General features: G+C 27.7%; 5 protein-coding genes across 12 annotated transcripts; 3 read left to right on the top strand and 2 right to left on the bottom strand.

Annotated features, from left to right (window-relative positions):
• Window positions 1-1838: 1838 nt before the first annotated feature.
• On the top strand, window positions 1839-8721 carry LOC117212577 (mitoferrin-1). Of its 2 annotated transcripts, none has more exons than XM_033457482.1 (5): window positions 1839-2523; window positions 4169-4457; window positions 4645-4869; window positions 4947-5154; window positions 6078-8721. In XM_033457482.1, the coding sequence occupies exons 1-5, from the start codon at window positions 2407-2409 to the stop codon at window positions 6268-6270; spliced, it is 1032 nt and encodes a 343-aa protein (XP_033313373.1). In that variant the 5' UTR covers window positions 1839-2406; the 3' UTR covers window positions 6271-8721. The 2 variants fall into 2 exon arrangements, with proteins under 2 accessions (XP_033313373.1, XP_033313374.1); XM_033457483.1 differs by lacking the exon at window positions 1839-2523 and adding an exon at window positions 3826-3852.
• On the bottom strand, window positions 7884-13994 carry LOC117212575. Of its 6 annotated transcripts, XM_033457480.1 has the most exons (6): window positions 12772-12970; window positions 12422-12694; window positions 12109-12311; window positions 11133-11335; window positions 10891-11068; window positions 10618-10818 (listed from the first exon to the last, which is right to left on the bottom strand). In XM_033457480.1, exons 1-6 carry the CDS (start codon window positions 12773-12775, stop codon window positions 10618-10620), a joined length of 1062 nt encoding a protein of 353 aa, XP_033313371.1. In that variant the 5' UTR covers window positions 12776-12970. The 6 variants fall into 6 exon arrangements, 2 of the variants coding, with proteins under 2 accessions (XP_033313372.1, XP_033313371.1); XM_033457481.1 differs by lacking the exon at window positions 12772-12970 and adding an exon at window positions 13710-13994 and having other exon boundaries at window positions 9903-11068; XR_004488484.1 differs by lacking the exons at window positions 10618-10818; window positions 10891-11068; window positions 11133-11335; window positions 12109-12311; window positions 12772-12970 and adding exons at window positions 7884-8476; window positions 9216-9341; window positions 13710-13987 and having other exon boundaries at window positions 12597-12694.
• On the top strand, window positions 8852-9984 carry LOC117212578 (protein ATP6V1FNB-like). The gene is made up of 3 exons (XM_033457484.1): window positions 8852-9115; window positions 9197-9348; window positions 9551-9984. Exons 1-3 carry the CDS (start codon window positions 8924-8926, stop codon window positions 9774-9776), a joined length of 570 nt encoding a protein of 189 aa, XP_033313375.1. The 5' UTR covers window positions 8852-8923; the 3' UTR covers window positions 9777-9984.
• Window positions 13995-14209: 215 nt separating the features above from the next.
• Window positions 14210-20097, top strand: LOC117212572 (ATP-dependent RNA helicase SUV3 homolog, mitochondrial). The gene is made up of 15 exons (XM_033457472.1): window positions 14210-14358; window positions 14454-14689; window positions 14773-14995; window positions 15068-15236; window positions 15301-15412; window positions 15534-15664; window positions 15760-16073; window positions 16149-16290; window positions 16377-16535; window positions 16606-16785; window positions 16853-17001; window positions 19329-19450; window positions 19595-19651; window positions 19736-19830; window positions 19939-20097. The coding sequence occupies exons 1-15, from the start codon at window positions 14285-14287 to the stop codon at window positions 19996-19998; spliced, it is 2223 nt and encodes a 740-aa protein (XP_033313363.1). The 5' UTR covers window positions 14210-14284; the 3' UTR covers window positions 19999-20097.
• On the bottom strand, window positions 20063-22458 carry LOC117212573. 2 transcript variants are annotated; one of them, XM_033457475.1, is made up of 4 exons: window positions 22212-22458; window positions 21719-21944; window positions 20569-21628; window positions 20063-20502 (listed from the first exon to the last, which is right to left on the bottom strand). In XM_033457475.1, the coding sequence occupies exons 2-4, from the start codon at window positions 21935-21937 to the stop codon at window positions 20210-20212; spliced, it is 1572 nt and encodes a 523-aa protein (XP_033313366.1). In that variant the 5' UTR covers window positions 21938-21944; window positions 22212-22458; the 3' UTR covers window positions 20063-20209. The 2 variants fall into 2 exon arrangements, with proteins under 2 accessions (XP_033313366.1, XP_033313364.1); XM_033457473.1 differs by having other exon boundaries at window positions 21719-22458.
• Window positions 22459-25235: the final 2777 nt, after the last annotated feature.

The raw sequence follows: 25235 nt of genomic DNA, 5'->3' as shown, positions 1-25235 counted from the left end.
ATGTAACTTTTATGTATGCTTATAAGAAATTTTATAGTGTAATTTTCTTTTAAGTTACTACTTGCTAAAGTGTACATGTTGATAAAGAATGTATAAGAATAGTGCAAGCCTGATAAGATTAAAGGGAAAAAATTGTTAGTACTTTTGAACAGTTATTTTAGAGAATAATGTATAATTCAAAGTATAACAATATTGTTTGCTTCTTAACATATTCTATTGGTAAATATATTGCACTTTAATTTAGTGAAAGTGTTAGTAATTAAAACCAATTTTTCTGTGATGTTAAAAGAAGATAAGCTATAGTTTCTATAAACGTTTTTACTTTTTTCTTTTTTTTAAGTATGAAACAACAGCAACGAGAAAATTGCAATGCAGGGGAACGACTAATTGCACACTATCTCACTTCCAACTCAATACTTAAAGATTGTAATATTACATTTTTACAAAAAAATGTTATATTTGTTAATAAGCATGTTCTTTATTCTATACATGCATAAGTTTGTATAAATATGTATATAAAATAGAAGTAGATTACACTTTATTACTGTGAAAATATTGTAGAATATTTTTTCCAACTTTTTAAAATATTTATTGCTATATGTAATATAGTAACTAACAATTTATAAAACCCATTATTACCATAATTGCTTTAAAATAAAGTGACTTTTTGTATACATGTTAAACAATCTATAAATATTTAAATCCTACCTTTAATTTTATATATTTGAATAAACAGTTCTACTACATTGTATGATATATTTAAACTGGAATTTTCTTAATTAGGAGTAATACTGTAATTTCTTTAATTAAGTATGTAAAAAGCGATTTCATTTTAAACGTTGCAGATGATAAGGTGAAAATAAAATTGTGTATAATTGCGTGGTTATGTCGATGGAATTATGAAATATTTAACTACAAAGAAATACATCGTACAAAATATAAAGTTAGCGGTTAAATAATTAAATTATATATTGAAGAAATTTCAATTACATCTGTTGAATTAGCCTGTTTTTTTCTTTCAACTCAAGGAAAGCTATATATATCGATCGACCTTGTTATTTAATCATACTTGATATAAATATGCAATACGAGCAAAGACCCTTATGTATTATTTAAAACATTATATCATAAGTTGAATTTTTACGTATACAAAAAAAAAAACAAGTTAATATAATTGACTCGATTGAATCATCTTGGAAAGTACTGCAGCGTGTAAAGTATTGCACGCGATAGTTCGTAATCACGATATTTTCTATAAATAGAATATGTGAATAGTTTGTCATACGGTGCGTAACACAATCTTGTACGTGTTTTTACAACACGTGCATTGTCTAGAGTGTTATAGAACTGCCTGTAGAATGTTGTTATAAAGCACGAAATTCAAAGCAAATACTAAATTTTTCAATGACATTGATCATTTACCTTTACTTTGTGACATTGGCTCTTATATTGGATTTTATAACATTAAACGAAGACAAATGTTGATTCTTTAACAAAATATAAGTGTAATTGATATAAAAAATGTAAGTTATAAAACATAATTGTTGTTTTAAATATGCATTAATATAATATAAAACGTATAAGTATTAAGTAGTAATATTTTCAAAATGAACATCACCAAACAATGAATATTTTCTTTGAAATAAACATTTATATTGATTTCTAATACATGTTAGTGATATTTTAAAAGGAATAGAATAGAGTAGAGAAACCTTAAAATTTGTAATCAAGTGCATTAGGTAAAATGCTAAACATCCGAGATAACTTTTACCGAATATGTAAGAAACAATATATATATATATATGTACAAGCATGAATAGCATGCTTGTAACAGTATCAGACTACTTATTAAGCTGCTACTGCGTAGCATACTACACGCACCAACCACGTGGTTGAATACGACGCATGCGCGACACGTGCACGAACACCTAACCTCACCGAACAAATGTATGACGACTTCATATAACCGTATCGCGAAGAATGCCAGTATGTATCGAGTTCCGTAACGATTCGAATAAACAACCAGACATAAACGCCATGTGCCCCTGTATTTCATGAAAGTAGTGTAAGCAAGTAGAATAATTTATTTGCGGCACGAATACCTGGAGGGGACTATACATTGTAAATTTGCCTGTCGGGGTAGTAGCCTTTTCAATTCCAATACGGTTCCATTAAGACACGATCAACGAGTACGATTACGTCTCATCATTTTTAAAGAACGAACGTTATTCTCATATCCTACCAAATGAACGTTTCGGCGATTCCAAGGCAAATGCTACTACATAAACGGTAAACTCGGCATTAGCTATTGCCAAAAACGTGTTGTCTGCTTTCACAGAGTGCATATAGAATTTGCGGCATTTTAAAAGGCGTCAACTAAAATTTTGTGGAACGTCTTCAAAAAATATGAATGCGGAAGTTTATGAGACCTTGCCTACATCTTCTGTAGCTATACACATGACAGCAGGTGCAATCGCCGGAATTATGGAACATTGTGTGATGTATCCACTCGACAGTGTTAAGGTAATAGCTTTATTTCTCGCACATTTTTTCTTCAGTACTTTACATAACCTTAACTATCATCTCACGGAATTCCATTTCCGCCGTATTCTAATAAAGCTCAATGACATTTAATATCATGACAATGCAAGTCGCACAGTCTTTGAATAGTAATAAATGTGATTTTCGAAGACAGTTTTCTGGATTTTACCATTTCCTTCGTCGAAATCTAGAAATCAAGTTTTACGTTATGCGATTGTCGTAATCTTAAGTAAATAGTGAAGTACTTAAATTTTCAAGATAAATACAATTAATCTTCATGAGATATTAACATTTCACCGTATAATTTCGTGTTTTATATCACAGCTATAAAGTTATTGTGCAATCAGTTTAAGCAATATAATTTCATAATTATTTCCAGGTACCAATTCTTAGAATTTACAAACGACTGAATTAATCATCAAATGATTTAGCATTAATGTTCTGTAATAATTGTTTACTATTTTTCAATACTTATTAAAACAGCAAGTATACGATTTATTATGTCACAAAACATTGCTGATACTATATATTTAGCCATTTACATAATTAAATAATGATGAAATTATATATGTTAACTGATAATGATGAATAAAACAGATTTTGTGTAATAAAAAATAAACTCTCTACTCTCTACTTAATTATTTTTAATTCTTAAATGTACAAGTATTATTTTTTCATGATCCCTCTTTATTATTACAATATATAATTGAACTCTTTTATTATATTCAGAAACTTGTGTTTTAATATTTAGTTTATAATCAATAAAAAAATAACATAATATAAAGTAATTTTTTTTTAAATATAAAGACAATTTCAGTATTTGATTTATATATTATGTTATATTGGAATATATATATATAAACACGCATAATTTATTAAATGTTAAATGATCAAATGTATATAGACAATATCCAAACCATTCTGTTTGTATTTTTTTGATACTGCAAAAGATTTATTGTTTGACAACATGAAATGATTAAATAGAACATGAGATTCAAATATTCATTACATAACACATTTCTTAGTTCTGTTACAGTAGGTTCTATTTTTGGATTTCTTTTCAACCTACAATCTATATTAGTAATTACTTTCACATCTAATTGTTAGAAAATATACTTGCAAAGAGATGTAGATATAAAGTAGTACAAAAATTTATTTCATATAAACAATGTATCTCTCCTTAAAGTTTAATGAGCTATTCTATATGTTCCATATATTATTTAGAAAATAATAAATATGTGCATTATTATCTGTTATTTTCATTTATTATCATCTTACATTTTTAATAACAAAGATATAATGATTAAAAAGATCAGTAAAAAATAATCATATCTATAAATAATTACAAGACATGGTTTTAAAGCTATCATAATACTTTCATATCTTTTTCTATCATCAAGTAATCATTCTAGAATATTAAAAATGTAATAGAGGTTAAATAGTTTCAATCTTTTGTGTGTTATTATAGTCTGAATATTTTTATATATATTCGTATAAAATCAATATTTTAAATTAGTTATGAGAAGTAATATTTACTTGTATTATTAAGCAAATAAATGAATTTATTTACATGGATGTTTACCTTATTTCATCTTATTTATAATTTTTTTATCTTATTTATATTTAGACAAGAATGCAAGCATTAACACCAAGTTCAGTAAGAGGTGGAGGAGGTGGAGTAGGAACAGTTCTGATTAGAATGGTACAACAAGAAGGTTTTCTGAGACCAATTCGTGGTATGAGTGTAATGGTTGTAGGAGCTGGTCCTGCACATGCATTATATTTTTCGTGTTATGAATTTATTAAAAACAAACTCTTGAGTTCAAGAACAAATCCTAATTTAAATTTAGCTGCATATGGAACTGCTGGTTGTTTGGCAACACTTCTTCACGATGGTATAATGAATCCAGCAGAAGGTAAAGCATCCTACAATTAGCAAATATATAAATTATTTATTTATTATATACTTTAGCTGTTATGCATTGTATATATATTTTAAAGCATATAAAATTTGTTTGGGCGGGGGGAGAAACACAACAAGCTAAATATGATTCATAACTTCTAGAATTTTATTCAATGAAAAATAAAATTATCTTATTCCAGTGGTTAAACAGCGATTACAAATGTATAACTCTCCTTATCGAAATGTTATAACATGTATAACAAATATATACCGAAAAGAAGGTATATATGCATTTTATAGAAGTTATACAACACAGTTAGCTATGAATGTGCCTTTTCAAATGATTCACTTCATGACGTATGAAATTGCACAAGTTTTCACGAATCCTGACCACACATATAATCCAATTGCACATATGGTATCAGGTAAATATATATTTTTAAAAGGAAGTATTTTATTTCATTACATTTAAAACTTTAAAAATGAATTATATAAATTACAGGTGCATTAGCAGGAGCTGTTGCTGCTGCAGTCACAACACCTTTAGATGTTTGTAAAACGCTTCTAAATACACAGAGTGGAGTCCAGGTTCAAGGCATGACAGACGCTATTAAAACAATTTATAGATATGGAGGTTTACGTGGTTATTTCCGTGGTTTGAATGCTCGTGTCCTTTATCAAATGCCAGCAACCACTATTTGTTGGTCAACGTAAGTATACGTTGTAAATATAACGTTATGAAATATAATAATGATTATATATATTATTTCTACAATATTATTTGAAATAGATTATTCAAATTAATACAGTAGTCATAACTATAAAAGATTAAGTGTCTGACTTGAATTGAACATCTAAATTATTTACTCTACCATTAATGGTAAGAAAAAATGACTAAGAAAAGTTTAAATCTCTTAATAACTTAAAAGTTTAAAAGTAATAATAAAAATCTCACCAATGTCAATTAAAGGGTATTCTAAGTTATTGATATTTTTTGTGTATGTTAACAGTTGTTTTTTATAATGTGATGATGCAGTTGGTAAAGCTAATTAAATGACCTACATTGTTATAACTTTGATATGATTTTGAAAAAATCTTGAAAAATATAAATGAATCTAATGGTGAATAATGCATTGTGCATATTTAATTCTCAGCTGTTATAAACCCATTCTCAAAAACACTTTATATACTAAATTCTGTCAGATTACAATATTTCAAGATCAGTAAAATTCAATTGATTAGATTAGATTACTATTATGGGCATAATGTATTGTTACAACAAAGGAGTAAATATAAATATGGTATTGGATTATGATAAATATTAAAAACAAATAAAATAAGTTGATTTATTATGTTTATTATATTGTTCCAATATAAATTTCTTTTCCTTCTTCAAAATTATGATATCACGATCACTGAACTCATCTTGATGTTGAGTACAACATTAAGCAAAGAAAATATTAATGACCTTGAAGTAATTTTTAAGGTCACCTTGTGGAGATTTTAAACCTCTCTGACTTATTTTTCCTGAATTTTAACATTAGCAAAAATAATTTAGATGTTCCATTTAAATATGACACCGTATATAGCATCAAGGATATCAAACATAAGAAATTTTTTATGAATCATTTAGATACGAATTTTTCAAATATGTACTACATGAAAAACAAGGCGATGGATATCGCAGTCCGGAAGTTGACAACGATTATGCAAGTGGCATTAATCAGATGCAAGGTACTTCTAGGTGTAGTCGTTTTCAAGATATGAGTGCATACCTCAACAACAATGCTCCAGCTTCAGTGTTACTTGATGTGACTACAAGATAGGTATTTTTTAATTTTTTATCGACATCACATTGAGAAACTATTGGATGGTGAATAAAGTATCCGTTTTTTCGTATTTGGAGAGTTTATCAAGAATATTTCGTTAATTCACCTGTTGCTCCGGTATTATTACATATGTATAATAATTCATAACGAATGAGTACATGTACAATTAAAAATCCATTTTGAGCCAAGTGCAGGACGCAGGCCCAACGGAATAAGATAAATGTATCAGAAAATTTCTTACGTTACTTCTTAGTGTATGACTGTTTTAAATAATATATATCAACTACATTATGATGACTCCATTTTTTAATATGTCAAAGTAAAGAACAAGTAAGAATTTGCACGTTACCAAGCAATTAAAACATTATCAATTAATAGCAAATATAAAACAATGAATTATGTATAAAAGAATATTTCGTTTTTCTTGATACTATAAAATCGAAATTTTTACTGTACATTACGTTCTATTGAACTAAATAACTAGCATTGTATTACTATAAAAAAAAACTAATGAAATGAAATTATTAATTAGCAATATTATTTGAATGATAAAATATTGATGCTAGTATAGATGACTATTGTCTGGTGTGCAGAGATAATTAAACATGCTATCATCTATCCTACTGTTCATATGGAGTAGCGAAAAGTTTATTATGTAAATTAGAAAATTGAATTTATTTTATAAATATAAAATGTAACAATTTTTTCGATAAATTATGTGTAAACTATATTCAATTTATTTATGAAATGATTTATATATTTTTGTTATGAAGTAATTTGCATTATAGCTTATTCGTGTGAATGAATTCTGGCGATCGTAAAGTACGTGATGTGTAAAAAAAACTTGAAATGTTACAATAATGATCTATTAAAGTGAATCATACGTAATTTTTAGTCAAAAGAATATACATGTATTTTGTATAGAAAAAAATTGTGAAAATATTTCACTTAAATACAGTAAAGTTATATTGATTGGTACAAACATTTTTAGATACATTAAATTTGAGAAGTATGCTCCACTTGAATAGTGAATTAGATTATATAGCATATTTAATATTGTACTATATATTTAAGTTACAAGAAAACAGTGGGATGCATGGAAAAGTGATTAACAAGAAATGTGTGTAGCATAATCAAGTGAGTATATTTGAAATATGACTTAAAATTTTTTAATTGGAAACCATATATGCTTTGAAAGAAAAGATACGAAATTTTAGTATTCGATATTTACATGAAATGATAACGCAGGTTCTAAGTTTAGATAAAATGTAAGTTTATAAAAACTTATCAATTATGGAATGAAACGTTAGATAAGTGTTGCGTAAAGGTACAGAAGAACTTAGATTATTTTGTAGAACAGTGTAGATAAGTTAATATTACACGCGTATGTACAGTATAAAGAAACAAGTTAGGAAGAAAGAAAACTGCAACGTTATCGTGCGATAAGTACAATTCGCCTTGATTATACAAGTACAAATTAAGAATTGCTCCTTAGTCAGTTTGTAATATAAACAACAGTGCATCTAAACGTTATAATATAACATAATATTGCTTCCTATGGCTGTGATTACTGGGTCATTTGATGTTGACTTTAAGAGGGAGTAATATCATATGAAAACTCATACTTCACGCCATATTTATTTATTCTTGTTCATCGTTACCGATATATCATTATTTGACGTCATAAAATGTCACTGATTCTTATGTACGCAAATATATATATTTTTTATGATAGAATCTTTTTTCAAATGAAGGAAAAAGGTATTTAAATTATTTTTATGGTGCGAAGATATGATTTTTGACAAGAAAAAAATTTACAATACAATTTAATAGGTACATTAATCTATTCACGTAAACGTATTATACATATACACGTTGTATGTATAAAATACTAATGTACCGAATGAATAAGCATTTTACATTATTTATTATTATTAGTATGTATTCATGTGATATCCAGTGTTTAATGAATTTGTACGTATATCTTATTTGTATCTTGTGTTTACAGTAATCTTCAATCTCCCGAATTTAATTATCGCGTAAAATTAATTGTATATTCTTTTTAATTGTTTAAATAAATATTCACGTTGTAAAGAGTAAAAATTACTATTAGCCGCTCAATTTTTACTATTGTCTTCAAAATTAAATTTTACATATATTTGCGGCGATCACGATGATCAATCGATTTTCATGGACTATTTACCTGAAAAATTAATGAGCAAGTTACTCGTACATTTTTTTAAAATTAATATTCGTAATATACATATAACATTATTTATCTGTTAAATTTACTCATCTTTTTTATCACTTTATATATAAAATAATGCTCCCACTGATATTATTGCATAAGTTAATAATGTTAGCGCACTAAAAGGTAATTGAATGACATGCAGTAAAACGTATTACATGTAATAATGATGTAAATAAAATAATTCTGTAAGATATAAAGACAAGTCATGGAAATATTTTTCTTGCCTATTGCATTAATGAGAGAAACATTAGAATATCGAGATGATATGTAATCTTATTTCAGAGTTAGGCTATGTTGAAAATTCTTTATAAATGTAACTTTTTCTTAAATCAATGGGCGTATATTCAAATTTTAATCACTCTTTTGTTTAAACTACTAAGCACATAACAAAATTAAAATATGTCAACCAGAGGAGGAATCTGTGATGCTCGTTGCCAAGCATTTCACACTGCAATGATACAAAAAGAAAAAAACACACGTATTAGATGGTTTTTGAAGAATCAACATAAATTATTAGATCATTTGAGAAAAACGGAGGAAATTAAACTTCCGTCGAAACATGAACCAGAAAAACAACCACCCGTGGATATTGTATATAATTGTGTTATATTTAATATTAATTACCCATATATGTTGTACAGTGAAAATTAGATGAGATTTTCTGTTTTATAGATACATTTAAAACCCTTACCAAATTGGAAACCTCTCGAACCTGATGGTTCTATCAATATGAACATAACGAAACCCATTGATCCGCAAGTAAGAACTGTTCTGTATGAAGACGCCCCGAGTTTTGTTAACGCTGAAAGTTATATGTCTGAAAGGTTTTACACATAATAATAATTTTTTGTAAATATAGTAAAAAAAAGATGACTGCCTAAAATCGTGCTTAAATAAAAAATATTGATGTTGCATTTCTTTGTTTCAGTATTGCATTGGTATTCTTCCTAATTTCGATTTCTTACATTGAAAATATATATTAGCAAAATTGATATTTTGGGCTAACATCCTCATTGATTATTTTAGAGTAAAAGACATTCCTGAAAATCGCTATTACTATCCGGATTGCACAAGTTGGATATACGGATGGCGCTTAACAGATTATCCACATATTCCACGAAGTAAAGTTGGACAAACAAATGTTATGATTCGTGAATTTTATCATTCAAAAATATCGAGCCTTCACAGGGATCCAGAATGGTATCGCTCTTCGAGAAGAATAACATTTATATGTGATGATAAAATGAATTAGTTTCCTATTAGGCGAAAATTTAGTCAGGTAACTTTTTACTTCAAAGTGTTTTGTGAAAATTTTTTACCAATTGTACTTTTCTAAAAACAGCAAAATTTTTGTAAGTGAACGTTTTCCTTTATGATCTACGATTAACTATGATTCATTAATTGTTGCCTTTTTATCTACTTCTAGTTTTCATAAATAATAAACAATTTCCTTTCGTTGATATCACGTTAATATTTCCCATATACAAAATATTAATATCCTAAATTTTACATTTTTTCTGTATTAAATATTTCTTTATGGTATTTACTTTTCTTTATATATTTTTATGTTCATTTCATCAAATATTAAATATTACAGTCCATACTTTAAGTTTGCATTTTTTGTATTTTTAAAGGAAACAATACATATTTAATCAACAATATTTTACGCTTGACGATACTTCTATAATAGATTTTGTACATCTCAGACGCTGTTTTTTTCGTAAATCGTACTTTTTACGATTCTTTCCTCTAAGCTAAACAGTTGTATTTTTCTATTGTTTAAAGAAGATGATATATAAAGTAATAAAGATTTTGCTAAATTTGTTAAGATCTATTAAACAAAAGATATTTATTATATTGCCTCATCTAAAAAACCGAGAGGAGAGGGAATTATAGAAATCCCATTGCTTCAAGAAAAATGTACCTATTTATAACAATTTACGAAAAAATAGCTTGTAAGATTTATAGCAGAGCGTTCTTTGTATGTATCATATTTAACGATTACAACTTTATAATCTTTTCTGTTTTTCTACTATCTTCCCATTTCTTCCTTTTTTTTCTTTATCCTTATCTGAATTAATCAAATGTTGTAATCATAACGGTAATAGATAGTCTGCTTGGCCCGGTATAGCATGAAACACAAAATTAATAAACTTCTGAAGATGTTTAGTAACTTTACAAAGCTCTTCGCCCAATAATTTCTTCTCCATATGACAATCAACAATTTCTTTTTTCATGATGGTTATTATATCTTTTAAGCGGACCATTAATTCATAAAATTCATTGATTTGTTGCTGTATTAAAGCATAATTTCCTATGAAATATTTTTTCTCATATAACAAGCGAAATTCAAATAATTTCGTTACCTGAAAGTATTCATGCATTATATGTTTCTCTTTATTACTTCGTAATCGTTCCACACAGAGGATATAAATTAAATCTGCGGCATTTTGTATTTCAAACTGATGTCTCTGAATATGTAAATCTCTGCTCATCTTCTCTTTAAAGTCCAGCATTTCTTTTTTCAATTTTACATGCTGCGCCCTGTGTGAATTTTAATTCAAATTACTTATGCAAATGCAATGTTCAGAGATGCGCAGTTATGAACCTCATTATCTGATTAAAATCGGCAATTATATTGTCCCTTTTGGCGCAAAACAGCTTTTCAAATTCTTTGTACAACGATAGGACAACGTGAGTCATTTCCGCGCGCATTTTTCGCGTCACTTCGTTAGTCACGTTTATTCGTTCTTGTACAACTGCTTTTTGAATGTTCTTAGCACATTCTGCGGCTGCTTTAGACCATTCTTCCTGAGAAGTAAATTTGTTTTTATTTTTTTCTTTTTCGTAGACTTGCATAACTTTTAAACTACATTATATGTACACATATTCACTTCTCATTAAACTTTTTTCAATAGCGTATTTTCAACAGCATATTTTTCACGATCGAGAATATACGAATGCTGTCTAAAAAATGCTTTTTGATAAAAATGTTAATTTATACAATAATAGTTAACAATTCCATTACGGCTAGATAAAGAAAATATTCGATAATTCTCGTACTCAACATCCTTGAGGTAATTCAAGATTACACAATCGCATATATATTAAACGTGTTTGGAATAGGATCTTCTATTTGGCGAAGTTACTTGTACTCCAATTACAAATATAAAAGTAATTTAGTATTGGATTCTTTCATATGAAATTCTTCAATTCCTTCGTTGTTGCTTTAATGCATATATCATTGTCATTAATAGATCATTAATATTATTGCTTCTACATCCGATTATTACAAAGCATTATCAGCTTATTAGATTCTTTCAATGGTATTTTATGCAATTGTATTAATAAAGCTATATTAATAAAAGAATATTAATAAAAATACATTAATATTTATTGTATTAATAAAATAGATGTCATCTTTTTTCAGTAATATATCCTTCTATTTCTTTTCTCGTTATACAAACAAATAAATAGTCACGTGTTATGGTCTGAATGGATAATAATTAAATGATATTCATACTCTCTTTATATGTATATAAAATTTATACGGAAGAAATATAAAAAGTAATGAAAATCATTACTTCAAGTTGTTTTTGTAATTCACGTCGGACAGTTTCAATATAATTTTCGTATTTTTCATGCAACTGTTGAACGTGCAGCTCAGCTTCTTGCCTTTTTTTCGCTTGATACATATAAAACTTCTCTCGCGATTGCCTCTCTATTTTGTCCTTTAGATTTTCTTCAATTTCCTTTTTCACACGTCCTAAGAGAGCTTCACCAATTTCTAATTATTTTATTTAAGATTACAACTATATACAACATTTTGAATACTTCTATGTTATCTAATATATTTTGATATATATTCACCCATATATATATATACTATAATGTTACCTAATATATTTTGGTGCACGAATGCTTTTACGATTTGATAATCTGTTGACGGCATGAATTTGGTTTTGGGTAAATGATGGTCAGATGGAATTGGAAAGCATGCTTTTGATGTTTTTGATGGTGTCAATACATCCAACAACTTTATCGTATCATGATGAGTATAATTGAAAAACACCTGTGCCAAAGATGGACCAAGACAAGCGCGAACTACTGACGAAGGTGGAACATCGTTGTTCGAACACGGTTTCACATTACACTTTGGAGCTGTTTGATCTGTAACAATTTCATTTTCTCTCATCTATTTAAAGATGCAGTAGCAATGTAATAAACATGTTAATATTCCAACTTACGCATGACTTTTGTATTTAAAATATATTGTAATATACGAGAAATTTATAAAGAGATTAATTTTATAAAAGAATTAACCTTTGCAAGTTGATACTTTTGACTGAATGACAAATGATTAATGGAATAAGGAAACAAAGGAACGAATAATTTATTTCAACTAGCAATATTATGAAATTTAGAATATTCGACAATAATATATATTATATAACAATCTATATATATTGTTTATAATAATAAAATTTAAAAAAAAATACAAATTCTATACAGTTTATATTTATGCAATTTATATATATACATAATATTTAATTTAATTTAATGTAAAAGTATAATGCATACAATATTTTATTCTTAATCAATAAAAACTTTTATCTTAAATCTTGCTCTATATACTTTTTGATAAGATCGTATCGGTACATTTTAAAACAAGAGTTTTGAATAAGTTAAAATTAAGAAACTTTACATTCAAGAAATCCATTTTTAAGACGAATTTGTCAAAATACAATGCAAATATAGAACAATCACATTTTAGAAATTAAAAGGGGGAAGTATTTTCAAGTGCAACAACTGTTATACATTAGATTGTATAGTTATAACACTACCCTTATATCAGGAACAACTAGAAAATAATAGCATAAGTATAAATTTTAATATTGATACACAAAACTTGTTGTTCAAACTAATAAAATTTATCATTTTTTATCAAATATAATATTATATTAATTGCAATATCTACACTGTTAAAAACAATGACAATGATTTAATATGATTTATATATGATTTAATAATACGATTTAATTGATTCGATGAAAATTGAAAATTCGGGAAATTGATTCTTTGGAGAAATTTGTTTATTTCAACTAGTTTTGTGTATTTTAACTATGTACGAGTAGATTTTTATTTGATCGATTTCGTAATTTATAATTCTAAATATAAAAATTACCTGATCTTCCAAATCATGTTAAGTTCGTACATTTATGGTTATTGTTACATTAAAAGTAAACAATGTATATAACTTTTGAAGGTTAACGATGCAAATTAATACTGTGAATAAATTAAAATGAAAAATATAGTAGCGATTTATCCTCTATATTAGTCTACATCACGATTGTACAAACGGGTCTCGACACTTGTTAGGGAAAACCGTCCAAAAATTGAGTTGTAGCTAGTCGTGAGAAATCAACATGGAATATAACAAAGTTCGCGTTCTTACGAGACAGACAGAGATGAGTAGAATGTCTCAATTTCTTTCTGAGGTATTAATAACATGACACGCATGTGCAGAATCGAAACCTTTCCTATCTTCCATGTTGGTTTCTTACAACTCAATTTTCGGACGGTTTCCTCTATGCTTCCAGTATTGAGTGTTGAGACTGATTTATATGACAGTGTTTGCCAATCTGTTTCACTAACGAAGATGTCGCCACCTACGTTAACCTTTTCTATTCTAGTATGCGAGGTTTACGTTTATATGCGGTAAATTATAGAATATGAAAATAAATACAATTAGTTATAAAAATGATACCAGTTATATATCTTGTTACAGAACAATTAAAACGGCGAAATAATTTTATAGTGTCATCAGTTTTAAGGTGTTTTAATATTTCATTATACTTGAAATTACCTTAATTGTATTTGGTAGAATTTTAGTAATTACATTAATTTATTTTATAAATATGATTTTTAGACAGTTAGGTTCTAGAGTTAATTTTACCCAAAGTATAAGAAATAAACAAAGCAAAGGCAATGCACAGTCTATAAGTACTTTATTTAAACCAGCTCTTGTAAAGAAAGATTCAGATACTGCAAGTGTTGGAATTGAATTATGTGGTATCTTAAGCAAACGTAAAATTATACAAATTTTATGTGATTTTGCAAAGACTGAATCGATTAAAGAGCTAGGTGCAAAATACGGATTAGATGGTAATCTTTTTGTATCTGTATATCATGTGATAAAATATTAATTCTGTAAAATTTTTTGTTCTTAATTATCTAATCATTTGTAGATGTAATTTTTACCTCAGCTATGGGAAATTTTCGGAAACATTGTATAGAATCTGACAAATTACCTGCAGATCTTCATATTATTCTAAGTGACATTATACAAGGCTCTGGAAATATTACAGATATATTTCCATACTTTTTGAACCATGCAAAACAAATGTATCCACATATTGACTATATAGATGAATTGAGAAAAATCAGTGATTTACGAAATCCTCTTTATTGGTAGTTGTTAACTTATAAAATTTAAAAAGGTTGATACGTGAAGAAGGTCTATTTTAATTATTATTATTTTAGGTATCCTGTAGCTAGGTCTAAGAGAAGAAAAATTATATTTCATGCTGGACCTACGAATAGTGGTAAAACGTATCATGCGTTAGAAAGATTTATCTCAGCAAAAAGTGGTGTTTATTGTGGACCTTTAAAGTTATTAGCTAATGAAGTTTTTAATAAATGTAACTCCAGAGTTAGTATAAAAAATAATTATTTTGTTTTTTGTTACTTATTTTATTAAATATGAATAAATTTAGGGTACACCATGTGATCTAATAACGGGAGAAGAACACAAATATGCAAAGAATGTAACATCTCCTGCAAACCACGTATCATGTTCTGTAGAAATGGCAAACATACAAAATGTTTGTAAGTAAATTTAATTAATAATCTTCAATTTATACAATATTATTACCTTTTATATTTAATTATTTATTTATATAATTTTATCAAATAATTTGAACAAAAAATACTTTAATAATTGTTACAGATGAAGTAGGTGTAATTGATGAAATTCAACTAATACGTGATCCAAGTAGAGGGTGGGCATGGACAAGGGCTCTTCTTGGGCTAGCAGCAGATGAAATACATTTATGTGGTGAATCTGCTGCCATATCTATAGTGCGTTATATAACTTTACTTTATAAACTTTATAAACATATTGAAACAAAAAATTTTTTAAACTATAATATATCGTAATTTCTGTGATAATGTAGGTACAGTCTATTTGCCTCACAACTGGAGAGTCGGTAGAAATAAGACAATATAAACGATTAACCCCACTCGAAGTAGAGAACTCGGCACTTTGTTCCTTACGAAATATTCAACCAGGAGACTGTATAGTTTGTTTTAGTAGAAATGAGATATTCTCTGTATCAAGTGCCATTGAGAAAATGGGACATAAAGTAGCTGTAATATATGGCAGTTTGCCACCAGGCACAAAAATAGCGCAAGCTGCAAGATTTAATGATGTTAATGATCCTTGTAAGATATTAGTAGCTACTAATGCAATAGGAATGGGACTTAATTTGTAAGATCATAATTAAAAATTTTAATCCTTTTGCACGATATAACAAAAATACAAAACATGTCTATATTTTTTCAGACATATTCGTAGAATTATATTTTATTCTATTATTCAATCAACTATAAATGAGAAAGGAGAAGTAGGTGTTGATACAATTTCTGTATCATCTGCATTACAAATAGCAGGTCGGGCTGGTCGTTATGGAACGCAATGGTCGAAGGTACTTTATAATCAAATTTAATAAATAAATTAAAAATCATTTTAGTGGTAGATGAAATTTAATATTACTAATCTTTTATTTTTTAGGGATTTGTAACAACTTATAAACCTGAAGATCTTCCTTTATTAAAAAAACTACTACAACAGAGTCCAGAAGAAATTGAACAAGCTGGAGTTCATCCAACAGCAGATCAAATAGAATTATATGCCTATTATTTACCAAATGCACCATTGTCAAATCTTATTGTAATGTATTTCAATATATATTTAATTTATAATTTATTATGATCTTAATATATTTCTTTTGCTTTTCCAGAATATCTTTATTGCGTTATGTGAACTTGATAGCACTTTATATTTTATTTGCAATTTAGATGATTTTAAATTTCTTGCTGATACGATACAACATATACCATTACCTCTTCGTACACGATATGTGTTTTGTTGTGCACCAGTCAATAGAAAGATGCCTCTAACGTGCAGTATGCTTTTAAAGGTAAATTAAAATATCAATAAAATTATAAAACTTCATATTAAAAAATTTTTATGTATTTTTTATACAGTATGCTCGACAATGCAGTAAAAATGAACCGGCAACTGTTTTATGGTTACGTAGACAAATTAATTGGCCTCCTAAAATACCATTGAATCTCGCTGATCTTCTACGTTTAGAAAGTATATTTGATGTATTGGATGTTTATCTTTGGTTAAGGCAAGTAATTATACAATAATATGTACAGATTAACATCTGTGTTAATACACAGAGCATTTCAGCAATTATGGTATAATCAGCAAAGAGACGATTTTCTGTAAAAAAAATACGCTGAAAATATGAGATATAATTTTGTCATTTGTAACTTTGTTTAACACTAAACCTAACGACACTTCGTGTATACCTAATTCTACCGTGTGCGGTCAAAATGATTGGTGATTAAAGAAGTAATAATTTTTATGATTTAACTTAGATAATGGTTAATTTATAACTAAATGTATATAAAATGATGAACTTTCATAAAATTTTGTCCAAATTTACTTTTGTTTAATTTCAATTACAGACTTAAATTATTAGACACTTTTATTTATATAGAGATATATCTTATTCAACTTTGGTGCATTTTTTACAAATTATCTTATTAACAAATGTACATTTACCGCATAAATATTTTCCGCATCTTAAACAAATTTTCGTAATTTTGTAACCTTTACAATTTTTTACTTGATAAGTTTTTTGTAGTAATGAATCTGAACTTGTTGATAGTTTTATTGCATGGCTTTTTTTCCGCGATTCTTTATGTAAAAGTAATGTATGCACTAGATTTATAACAATTTTCTCTGTAAATTGGCCCCATTGGACCCAATTTATTGGTTCGTAAACGTTCACTTCTTTCACTCTTCTTATCAAATCGTATAAACCTCATAATTTCAGCAAAGTCATTCCTGCTCATCGTTTTTGAAAAAAATGCAGGTCTCCAAATTTTATTCCACAAATATGAGACATCTAAATTTTTTGCCTGATATGCACCACGGGCATATAGCGGAGCAATAAATGCATCTAGTTTCGTTGTATCTAGCTCCCTCTTAGTCCCCAATACTCTAAATGCTTCTTCTTCCATACATTTTATTATACGATCCCTTATACGGTGATCAATGATAGGATAAAATGCCGTCTTTATTTGTCCTTTCATTATGTGCCGTTTAGCATATCCCTAAAAATATTATGAACTGATGTCCTACCAGATTTGGGACTTGTATCTATTTCTCTCCAAACTGTCCCATCGGGCCCAGTTTCGATATATTGGTTCTCTACATCAATTTCACCCTTTGCTGTCAACGATAATTTCTTTTCTTTTTGCTCTTACGTAAACGCTTATGTATAATATTCAACTCTGATTCGATTGTAAATAGCTTTTCATGTGTCTCCATGTCGTTTTCAGTTGCAGAATTTTTTTGTTCATCGCACACTAAAAAGTCTTCTTCTACGTCCGTTATTTTTTTTTTTAAAGTCTTGACATTTCTAGGATAAATATTTATCACAGAATAATACCATGTACGGAATACAAAATTATTGTCAAATTTGATATGTTTTACTTTTCCTTTTATAACAACTTTGCACAAAACGCTCTGAGATGCTTTCTGTCTGAGTTTTAGAAATAACAAGTTTAGATGTTAACTAATTCACTAACAAACTGAGATGTATTCTAGTCGAAAGGACAATAGCAAGTTAGAATATGGTCTGTGACGGCGATATTTATACGAAAACATTGATGAGTATTAGCCGTTCTCCACCAACGGTTACTCGAGGGTGGAGATGGGAAAGCATTTCCCATGTTTTATCGCAATGAGCAATAACCCTAAAAAACTTCTTGACTTTTAAAATGTTTGTAACAATTTAAATTTTATGTCAGTTCCTTAGGATTATTATGGGCCTGTGTTGATATGTTTTGACAGCTGGTGGCCATCTTCATCGAGGGATGGATTATGTTTTATGACAAGATTACTGGTGTAACAGCTGTTATTATTTGTTATTACTGATTTTGTCCATCATTTGACCTTGAGATAGCCTTTTCTTTGTACTGATTGCATTTATTTTAAGAATAACTAAGATATTTCGTCGAGCGGTTAAAATGACCGCTCACGATAGGCAAGGCAGAGTACAAATTTTTCTCAGAAAGTAAAAGAGCAAACTAAAAGTAAATACCGAAAAATATATTGTATACATGTTTTAGGAAAAATCAGAAATTATGAAGCGGTATGATAAAGTTTAAATATGGTTAAATTTGTGTAGAAGTTCGAGAGCGGTCAATTTGACCGCCGCTGGTAGGTTTAATGGTAAAAAAAAAATCGAGTTTGAAAATTTGTCAATTACACATGTACGAAGCCAATTCTTGATGAAACGTGTTCAAACTCTCCTCAGCATGTCTCATATTTCGAAAACAAGGCGTGGTATAAATAAATTTATAGCGCAGGAACATCCTCTTATTAATCGTACCATAATTACTGAGATATTATGTGCAATGCATTGAATTATATTATTTGTAGTTATCGAATGCCAGACTTGTTTCCTGATGCAGATGCAGTTAAATCATTACAAGAAGAATTAGATAAAATTATTGAGCAAGGAATTAAAGGAATTACAAGATTATTTAAGAAGCCGAAAACAGGTACATCAATTATTGTTTGAAGTATGCTGTTCATAACAAAATTTATATACGATTATATAGAATTTGATTTATAATTATTTATGACATTATTGAAAATTTATTTATGGAATTAAAAATAGGTTGAATAATGTTTGCTTTTATTAGATTCTGTGATTGATAAAGAACAGTCGTCTTGTCCGGACGAAAATCTACGAACAAATGGTAATTTGTTAGATATTAAAAGCATTATGTGTTTATTTTTCATAATTCTATAAATTACATTACATATATATATATATGTTGCAGGTAAACATCGGAAAGATACATTAAGTTATACGTTGATATCTCGAGGTCTCCTAACACCAAAAATGTTAGAACAATTAAAAATGGAATGGTCTACGGTAAAAAGAATCTCTTCTATAAACTAAAAAATTTCTATAATTTAATCAGTTAAATTATGGATAAGTATATCAACTTTTTTTATAAACTTTTTTTATAAATCTTTTTAGGAATCCAACAAAAGAACTTCAATAGATAGGAAAAGAAGCGGACCAAAATCTCGCAGCTAAGAAATCGTGTTACTCAGTTATTGTAACTTAAATGAGACTTACAGAATGTTTCTTTTGAAAGATAATGCGAGAGAGATTAAAGAAAACTTTTTAAATAATTTTTGTGCATCTTTAAAACAATTAGTGTACTCCCTACAGGAATTAGAAATGAGATAATTAAGGTAAAAAGACGCAATTAAAATTCGTACTTCTAAAAAAATTTTATTTAAAATTATTTGAAGATATTTATAAATTCATATCTGCGATCTTGTCTGTTTGCACGTTTGTTTTTTCGACGAACTGAATATATATTCTGCTGTTGTTCTGTAAATATTGAAGGATTGCGAGGACATACAAGCTTTTTCAATTTATGCTGTAATGTGTGAGACAGAGAAATGCATCTTGTACATCTTGATGAATCGTTATTCACTATCAGTGGACATAAAACATGTCGCCATTTTATACCATCTTTATAAGCAACTATGATACGATGCATATTTTGGAATCTTTCGGTATTATATATACCTAATTTAGAAAATAAAAGCTTTATTTCTTGAAAATAATCAAAGAATAAAAAATATATATAAATACCTTGACAGACGGTTCTTTGATTGAATTCATCAATAAGTTCTTCTATATCTAATAAACTCTGTACCTGTAAATGTTTTCCTTCTCTTATGAGGTTATGAATAAGTGGATTAATCTCTTTATTTACAACAGCACAATGCAACATCATATCACTCTTAATAAACACTTGCTTCTCTGTAAATGGCATTCCACCTTCTGTCATTCCCATATACAAATACACTATCGTTGTTGTGAGACCTTTTGACGTTACTAAACAAGACCAACCACGTGGTAATAATACCTCTGTACATATTTCAAGTAAATCTTCAAACAACATTTGACTTTCATCAATTTCATTACTCATAGGATAATACTTATTTAACTGATTATAATTTAAATTATACATTATTTGATTTTCTATATATACATTCTCTGTGGTTTCAAAATTATTATCTATTGGATTCTCAATAGAAGCAATATCTTTTTTCACTGCTTTATGCTTCCATATCATTGTTTCATGTTCTTCAGAAATATAATTTTTAAAGGGAGACTCTGAGACTTTCTTGGTTACATTGAAATAAGAATCCTCTTTGGATACTTGATTTTGTTTCTCCCTTCTGTCTTCAGGATTTATGTCTTTCATTAAGTTTGTATCAGAAATAATACTGTTTTCCATAAAGTTTGTTGATTTACTCTGTTTTACTTGATTTAAACTTTGCTTCGGAGATTCCTTAATCGTAGATCCATTATAAGATGTATTATTTACATTTGAAATATTTTCCGATAATTCCATTTTCTTTAAGAAGTTTTGCTTAGAATTATGGATACAATCATTAATATCACGAGAAAATTGGTAACGTAAAGATGTAATTTTATGATTCCCATTATTACTTATTTGTAATTTTTCTTCGGTTCTCGGTATGAGGAAATCTGTTTCTTTCTTTTCTACTGTGCTTACTTTATTAAATTTACCTATATTATTATCACTCTCACCAGAATTTTCTTGAGCTTGTGCATTTTCTTCGAGATGATAATTTCTTCCAGGTACAGCTCCCGGTCTCAGTCTGCATTTTTTATATTTTATCTATAAAATAATAGAATTTTTTCATATGTGATGATTTAAAAATTTATGATATTTATATAACATAGCAGCTACAAAACTATTATAACTTACAGTTATAACATATGGTGGCACTCCACTGACCCAATGTGTAATAATATCGTCTTTGTGAAAATGTTTGCTACAGACATATGTATCATCAGTAACAGCATAATTCTCAATAGCTATGGCATTTTGCCACTTTTTACGAGTCTCTGGATCTTTTGGTGCCGAGAAAAAGCTATAAGTGTTTCTGTAATTGGTTTCCTTGCACAATACACACTTGCGCGTCATAATGACACTATAAAATTTATTTTTATATTATCTTACTTTAAAGTATATATAACATTATTACTACACATTTTGTACCGCTTTTTATAGTACATATTATACATTTATTACAATTATTTTAAAGTGACATGGTACAAAACAATAAATCATAAAAATAAATTTAGGTTATACTATCTTTATGCTAAAATACCATCAAAAGTTAATATATATTTGCCTTAAAGCTTCAGTCAATATTATTTTCTATTAATTCCATGGAATTTCACATTTAATTACATACATTTAGCATGATTGTTCACCAGTCGTCAATATTGTTTTAAGGCAACTATTCGGTTTTCGTTCAATAGTATTATTTAATAGGAGATATTAATAGTGGTTGTTAATTTTACACTTCATTTTGAAAAGATGATTCAGAGCATTTTGAGTAGAAATTGAGAGTTTTTCCACGTTTTAATACATCTTTAATAACTTATTTATTTTGATCTTAAATTTTTTTGACTTTCATCGCCCTCTATTGGTTTATTATCATGAATATAGAATGTAAAAATTTTATAAACGAATCCATTTAACTTTGTTTTACAAAACAAAATTTGAATGATCAATTAAAGAAATCTAATGAGGGAATGACAGATATATATACTATTAAATTAAAATTAAACATAAAATGTAGAAAATATGAAACACAGAAGAAATACATCATTTCAGTTTCGAACACACCTGGAAACTTTTTATGTATTATTATATAAAACATTTTACAATTCAAAACAACATTAAACAATTTCATTAACATTGTGATGAGGCACAATTATCATAATCATACTGATATAAATTTAAAATAATGAAAAAATTGTTTTATTTTCTAACGTCAATGTTTGTTGCTATTTTCTCTTTATTTACTGTTTGTGGGAACTGAGGAACTCTCCTTTGAAGGTAAGTTGCGGAGTTGTAGTTCTTAATGAGGAAATAGATTAAACACACGGAGACATACTCAGGAAGGATTTAAAGTTAAGGATCTCAATGATCTTTAAAATTTGTTCTACTAGAGCAATTCTAGAAAATGATGAGATGAAGATATGGGACAAAGTTTTCGGACGAGAATTCTGTAAAAAAGATATATCAAATTTCTCGAGAGATATTTATTTTTTTAGAAAGTATTAATTCAGCTTTTTTAATTTTGTACTTGAAGCTAATCCTCAATGAATTCAAATGCGAAGTAACCTATTTATATCCTTAGTTGATCATTAACGATTGAATTTGATTATGAAACGTCTTGTTGAAAAGTTTCTTGCCCAATTAAAGAACAATGTGCATCTGCGAACAATGTACCTTCTTTGGTAATAAATCTCATGTGCTTCGTAAGTACGTATTGTTTATGTATTTTCAAGAGGGAACAGGAAATGTTCCACCTTAAAACAGAGAAGCAAGTAAGGAAAGAAGCAAGTGAACAACTTCTTAGTATCTTTTATCTTCTAATGATTAACGAGTTCAATGTTCTTGTTAACGTTTGACCTTTTGAACCTTTAAAAGATTAAATTGGGGAATATTTAGAAATTAATTAAGATTTTGTTATTGTTTTTTCTGTTAAATTGATGTGTTCTTCGTGTTTAAAATTGTAATATTCTTATTACATATATATATAATAATTGTTTGTTTGAAAATCTACAAACAAAATCTACAACATATATATATATATATATATATATACTCGTATATATATATATATATTCTTTAAATATGTATACTTTAATTAGCATTGGTTTAAATAAAGACAAAAATGATAAATATTTTACATTAAAAATACAATTTAAGATAATATTGTAATAAAAGTGAAGTAGAAAAGGTGAGATTAGCAAATTCTTTATTTTCAATAGTTTGTTTTAAAATGTTCATTTTGATCGAAGCATAATATTGTGCGGAAATTCACGTTCAAATATTTCTATTAAATCATAATGAAGACCAAATAAGATGATCTATTATTTAAATAATTATTTTCCAAATATTTTATTTAAATAATGTCTACACCGCAGCTTCAAAATTTGCAACGTGATTGATTTCTGTGATTCCGTATACAGTTTCCATTCTTCATCTAAGCATTTACACATTTATAAAGACGATAAGTTGACGTATGTATAATCCTTCGTAATCGGACAGTTGTGGTTTCTACTCGATTTTTCATGACTGCATATAATTCGCGAATCCGACACTTTCAGTGATATCAACCACTTACGAAATTGCAAAGGATCGTTGCGTTTTACGCTAAGAAGCTGTTTTTCTTTTTGTGTCCCTTTTTAAACAAATGTCTAAGCAACCGTCGTCGTATTGGTTGACTGAAAACATTTTCTAAGAATGCCCATAACAGTAAAGTGAAAAGAACCACTCCGTATCGAGGAACAAGAAAGCGTTGAAAAAGAACGAAAGTTAATGGTCCTGTTCTTAATGGAGCCCCGACATTGAAAGTAAATGCACGAAAATTGCATAATTTCATTGAAAACGATCGAGCCAATTGATTAAACTCAATTACACCTTTTAGTGGATCTTCTGCCAGATTGCGCTTGAAATTTATTACACATTTTTTAAATACTTTAAGTTACAAAAATAAGGGTTTTCTAAGTAGGTATATACATATATATCTATGTGTACTATTTTTCTTAATTAAGTACTTAACGGTGAGTCTGTTACATACTTCGTTTCCAGGATATAGGTTAAATTTGAATGGTCGATGTCTAAAACGCGTTATTTTAGTATTATCGAATTATTTATAGAAAAATTGTGTTCATATAATTTTTTAAATTATTCGGGCGATGTTCACATTAAGAAATAAAGGATAGAGAAATTTATTTAAATGTAATGATTTAATAAATAAAACATATGTATATTTTTCATTTTACTATTCTTATTCGTTCATTTATTATTTATTATAATTTATTTTATTTTATTTTATTTTATTTTATTTTATTTTAATACTTCGCTATTTTTACTTTGTTATCATACAATTATAAGAATTCAGACATTTTCTGTTACTGTTTAGGTAAATTTTTATTTATTTTATTTGACGATTAACGTTAAACTTAAGCTAATGATAACTTGAGCTACTGCAAGGAAATGTTGTAGAAAGTTGGAATCTTAAAGATTTCGTGTGATTTTTCTTGTACATAAAATGTAAATAAGTCTTGCCTTTCCTAGAATTGTTTTACCATTTCATATTTCGGTTGATAAGATTGTTGGTGAAAGTATATAATTGATTCGACGATAACGTGACGTTCCTCCATCCTATTACGCTTGCCTTGAATTCAGGGTAAAATAG

The sequence above is a fragment of the Bombus bifarius genome, unplaced genomic scaffold (genome assembly GCF_011952205.1).
Source record: "Bombus bifarius isolate JDL3187 unplaced genomic scaffold, Bbif_JDL3187 scf7180000008323, whole genome shotgun sequence".
NCBI lineage: Eukaryota > Metazoa > Arthropoda > Insecta > Hymenoptera > Apidae > Bombus > Bombus bifarius.
Note: the sequence above shows the minus strand (reverse complement) of the source record. Positions and strands in the feature narration are given on the sequence as shown.

Coding starts and splice junctions, on each gene's coding strand:
- LOC117212575 (XM_033457480.1), bottom strand. Junction 11,336..12,108: donor AATTACAAAAACAACTTGAA/GTAATGATTTTC, acceptor TTTACTTCTCAG/GAAGAATGGTCTAAAGCAGC. Junction 10,819..10,890: donor TAATGCATGAATACTTTCAG/GTAACGAAATTA, acceptor GCTTTAATACAG/CAACAAATCAATGAATTTTA.
- LOC117212572 (XM_033457472.1), top strand. CDS start 14,285: ATGATACCAGTTATATATCTTGTTACAGAACAATTAAAACGGCGAAAT. Junction 14,996..15,067: donor TTACGAAATCCTCTTTATTG/GTAGTTGTTAAC, acceptor TTATTATTTTAG/GTATCCTGTAGCTAGGTCTA. Junction 16,291..16,376: donor ATGGAACGCAATGGTCGAAG/GTACTTTATAAT, acceptor TTTATTTTTTAG/GGATTTGTAACAACTTATAA.
- LOC117212578 (XM_033457484.1), top strand. CDS start 8,924: ATGTCAACCAGAGGAGGAATCTGTGATGCTCGTTGCCAAGCATTTCAC. Junction 9,116..9,196: donor AACAACCACCCGTGGATATT/GTATATAATTGT, acceptor TCTGTTTTATAG/ATACATTTAAAACCCTTACC. Junction 9,349..9,550: donor GAAAGTTATATGTCTGAAAG/GTTTTACACATA, acceptor TGATTATTTTAG/AGTAAAAGACATTCCTGAAA.
- LOC117212577 (XM_033457482.1), top strand. CDS start 2,407: ATGAATGCGGAAGTTTATGAGACCTTGCCTACATCTTCTGTAGCTATA. Junction 2,524..4,168: donor ATCCACTCGACAGTGTTAAG/GTAATAGCTTTA, acceptor ATTTATATTTAG/ACAAGAATGCAAGCATTAAC. Junction 4,458..4,644: donor TATAATGAATCCAGCAGAAG/GTAAAGCATCCT, acceptor ATCTTATTCCAG/TGGTTAAACAGCGATTACAA.
- LOC117212573 (XM_033457473.1), bottom strand. CDS start 21,937: ATGACGCGCAAGTGTGTATTGTGCAAGGAAACCAATTACAGAAACACT. Junction 21,629..21,718: donor TGCCACCATATGTTATAACT/GTAAGTTATAAT, acceptor ATTATTTTATAG/ATAAAATATAAAAAATGCAG. Junction 20,503..20,568: donor TCAAAGAACCGTCTGTCAAG/GTATTTATATAT, acceptor TTTCTAAATTAG/GTATATATAATACCGAAAGA.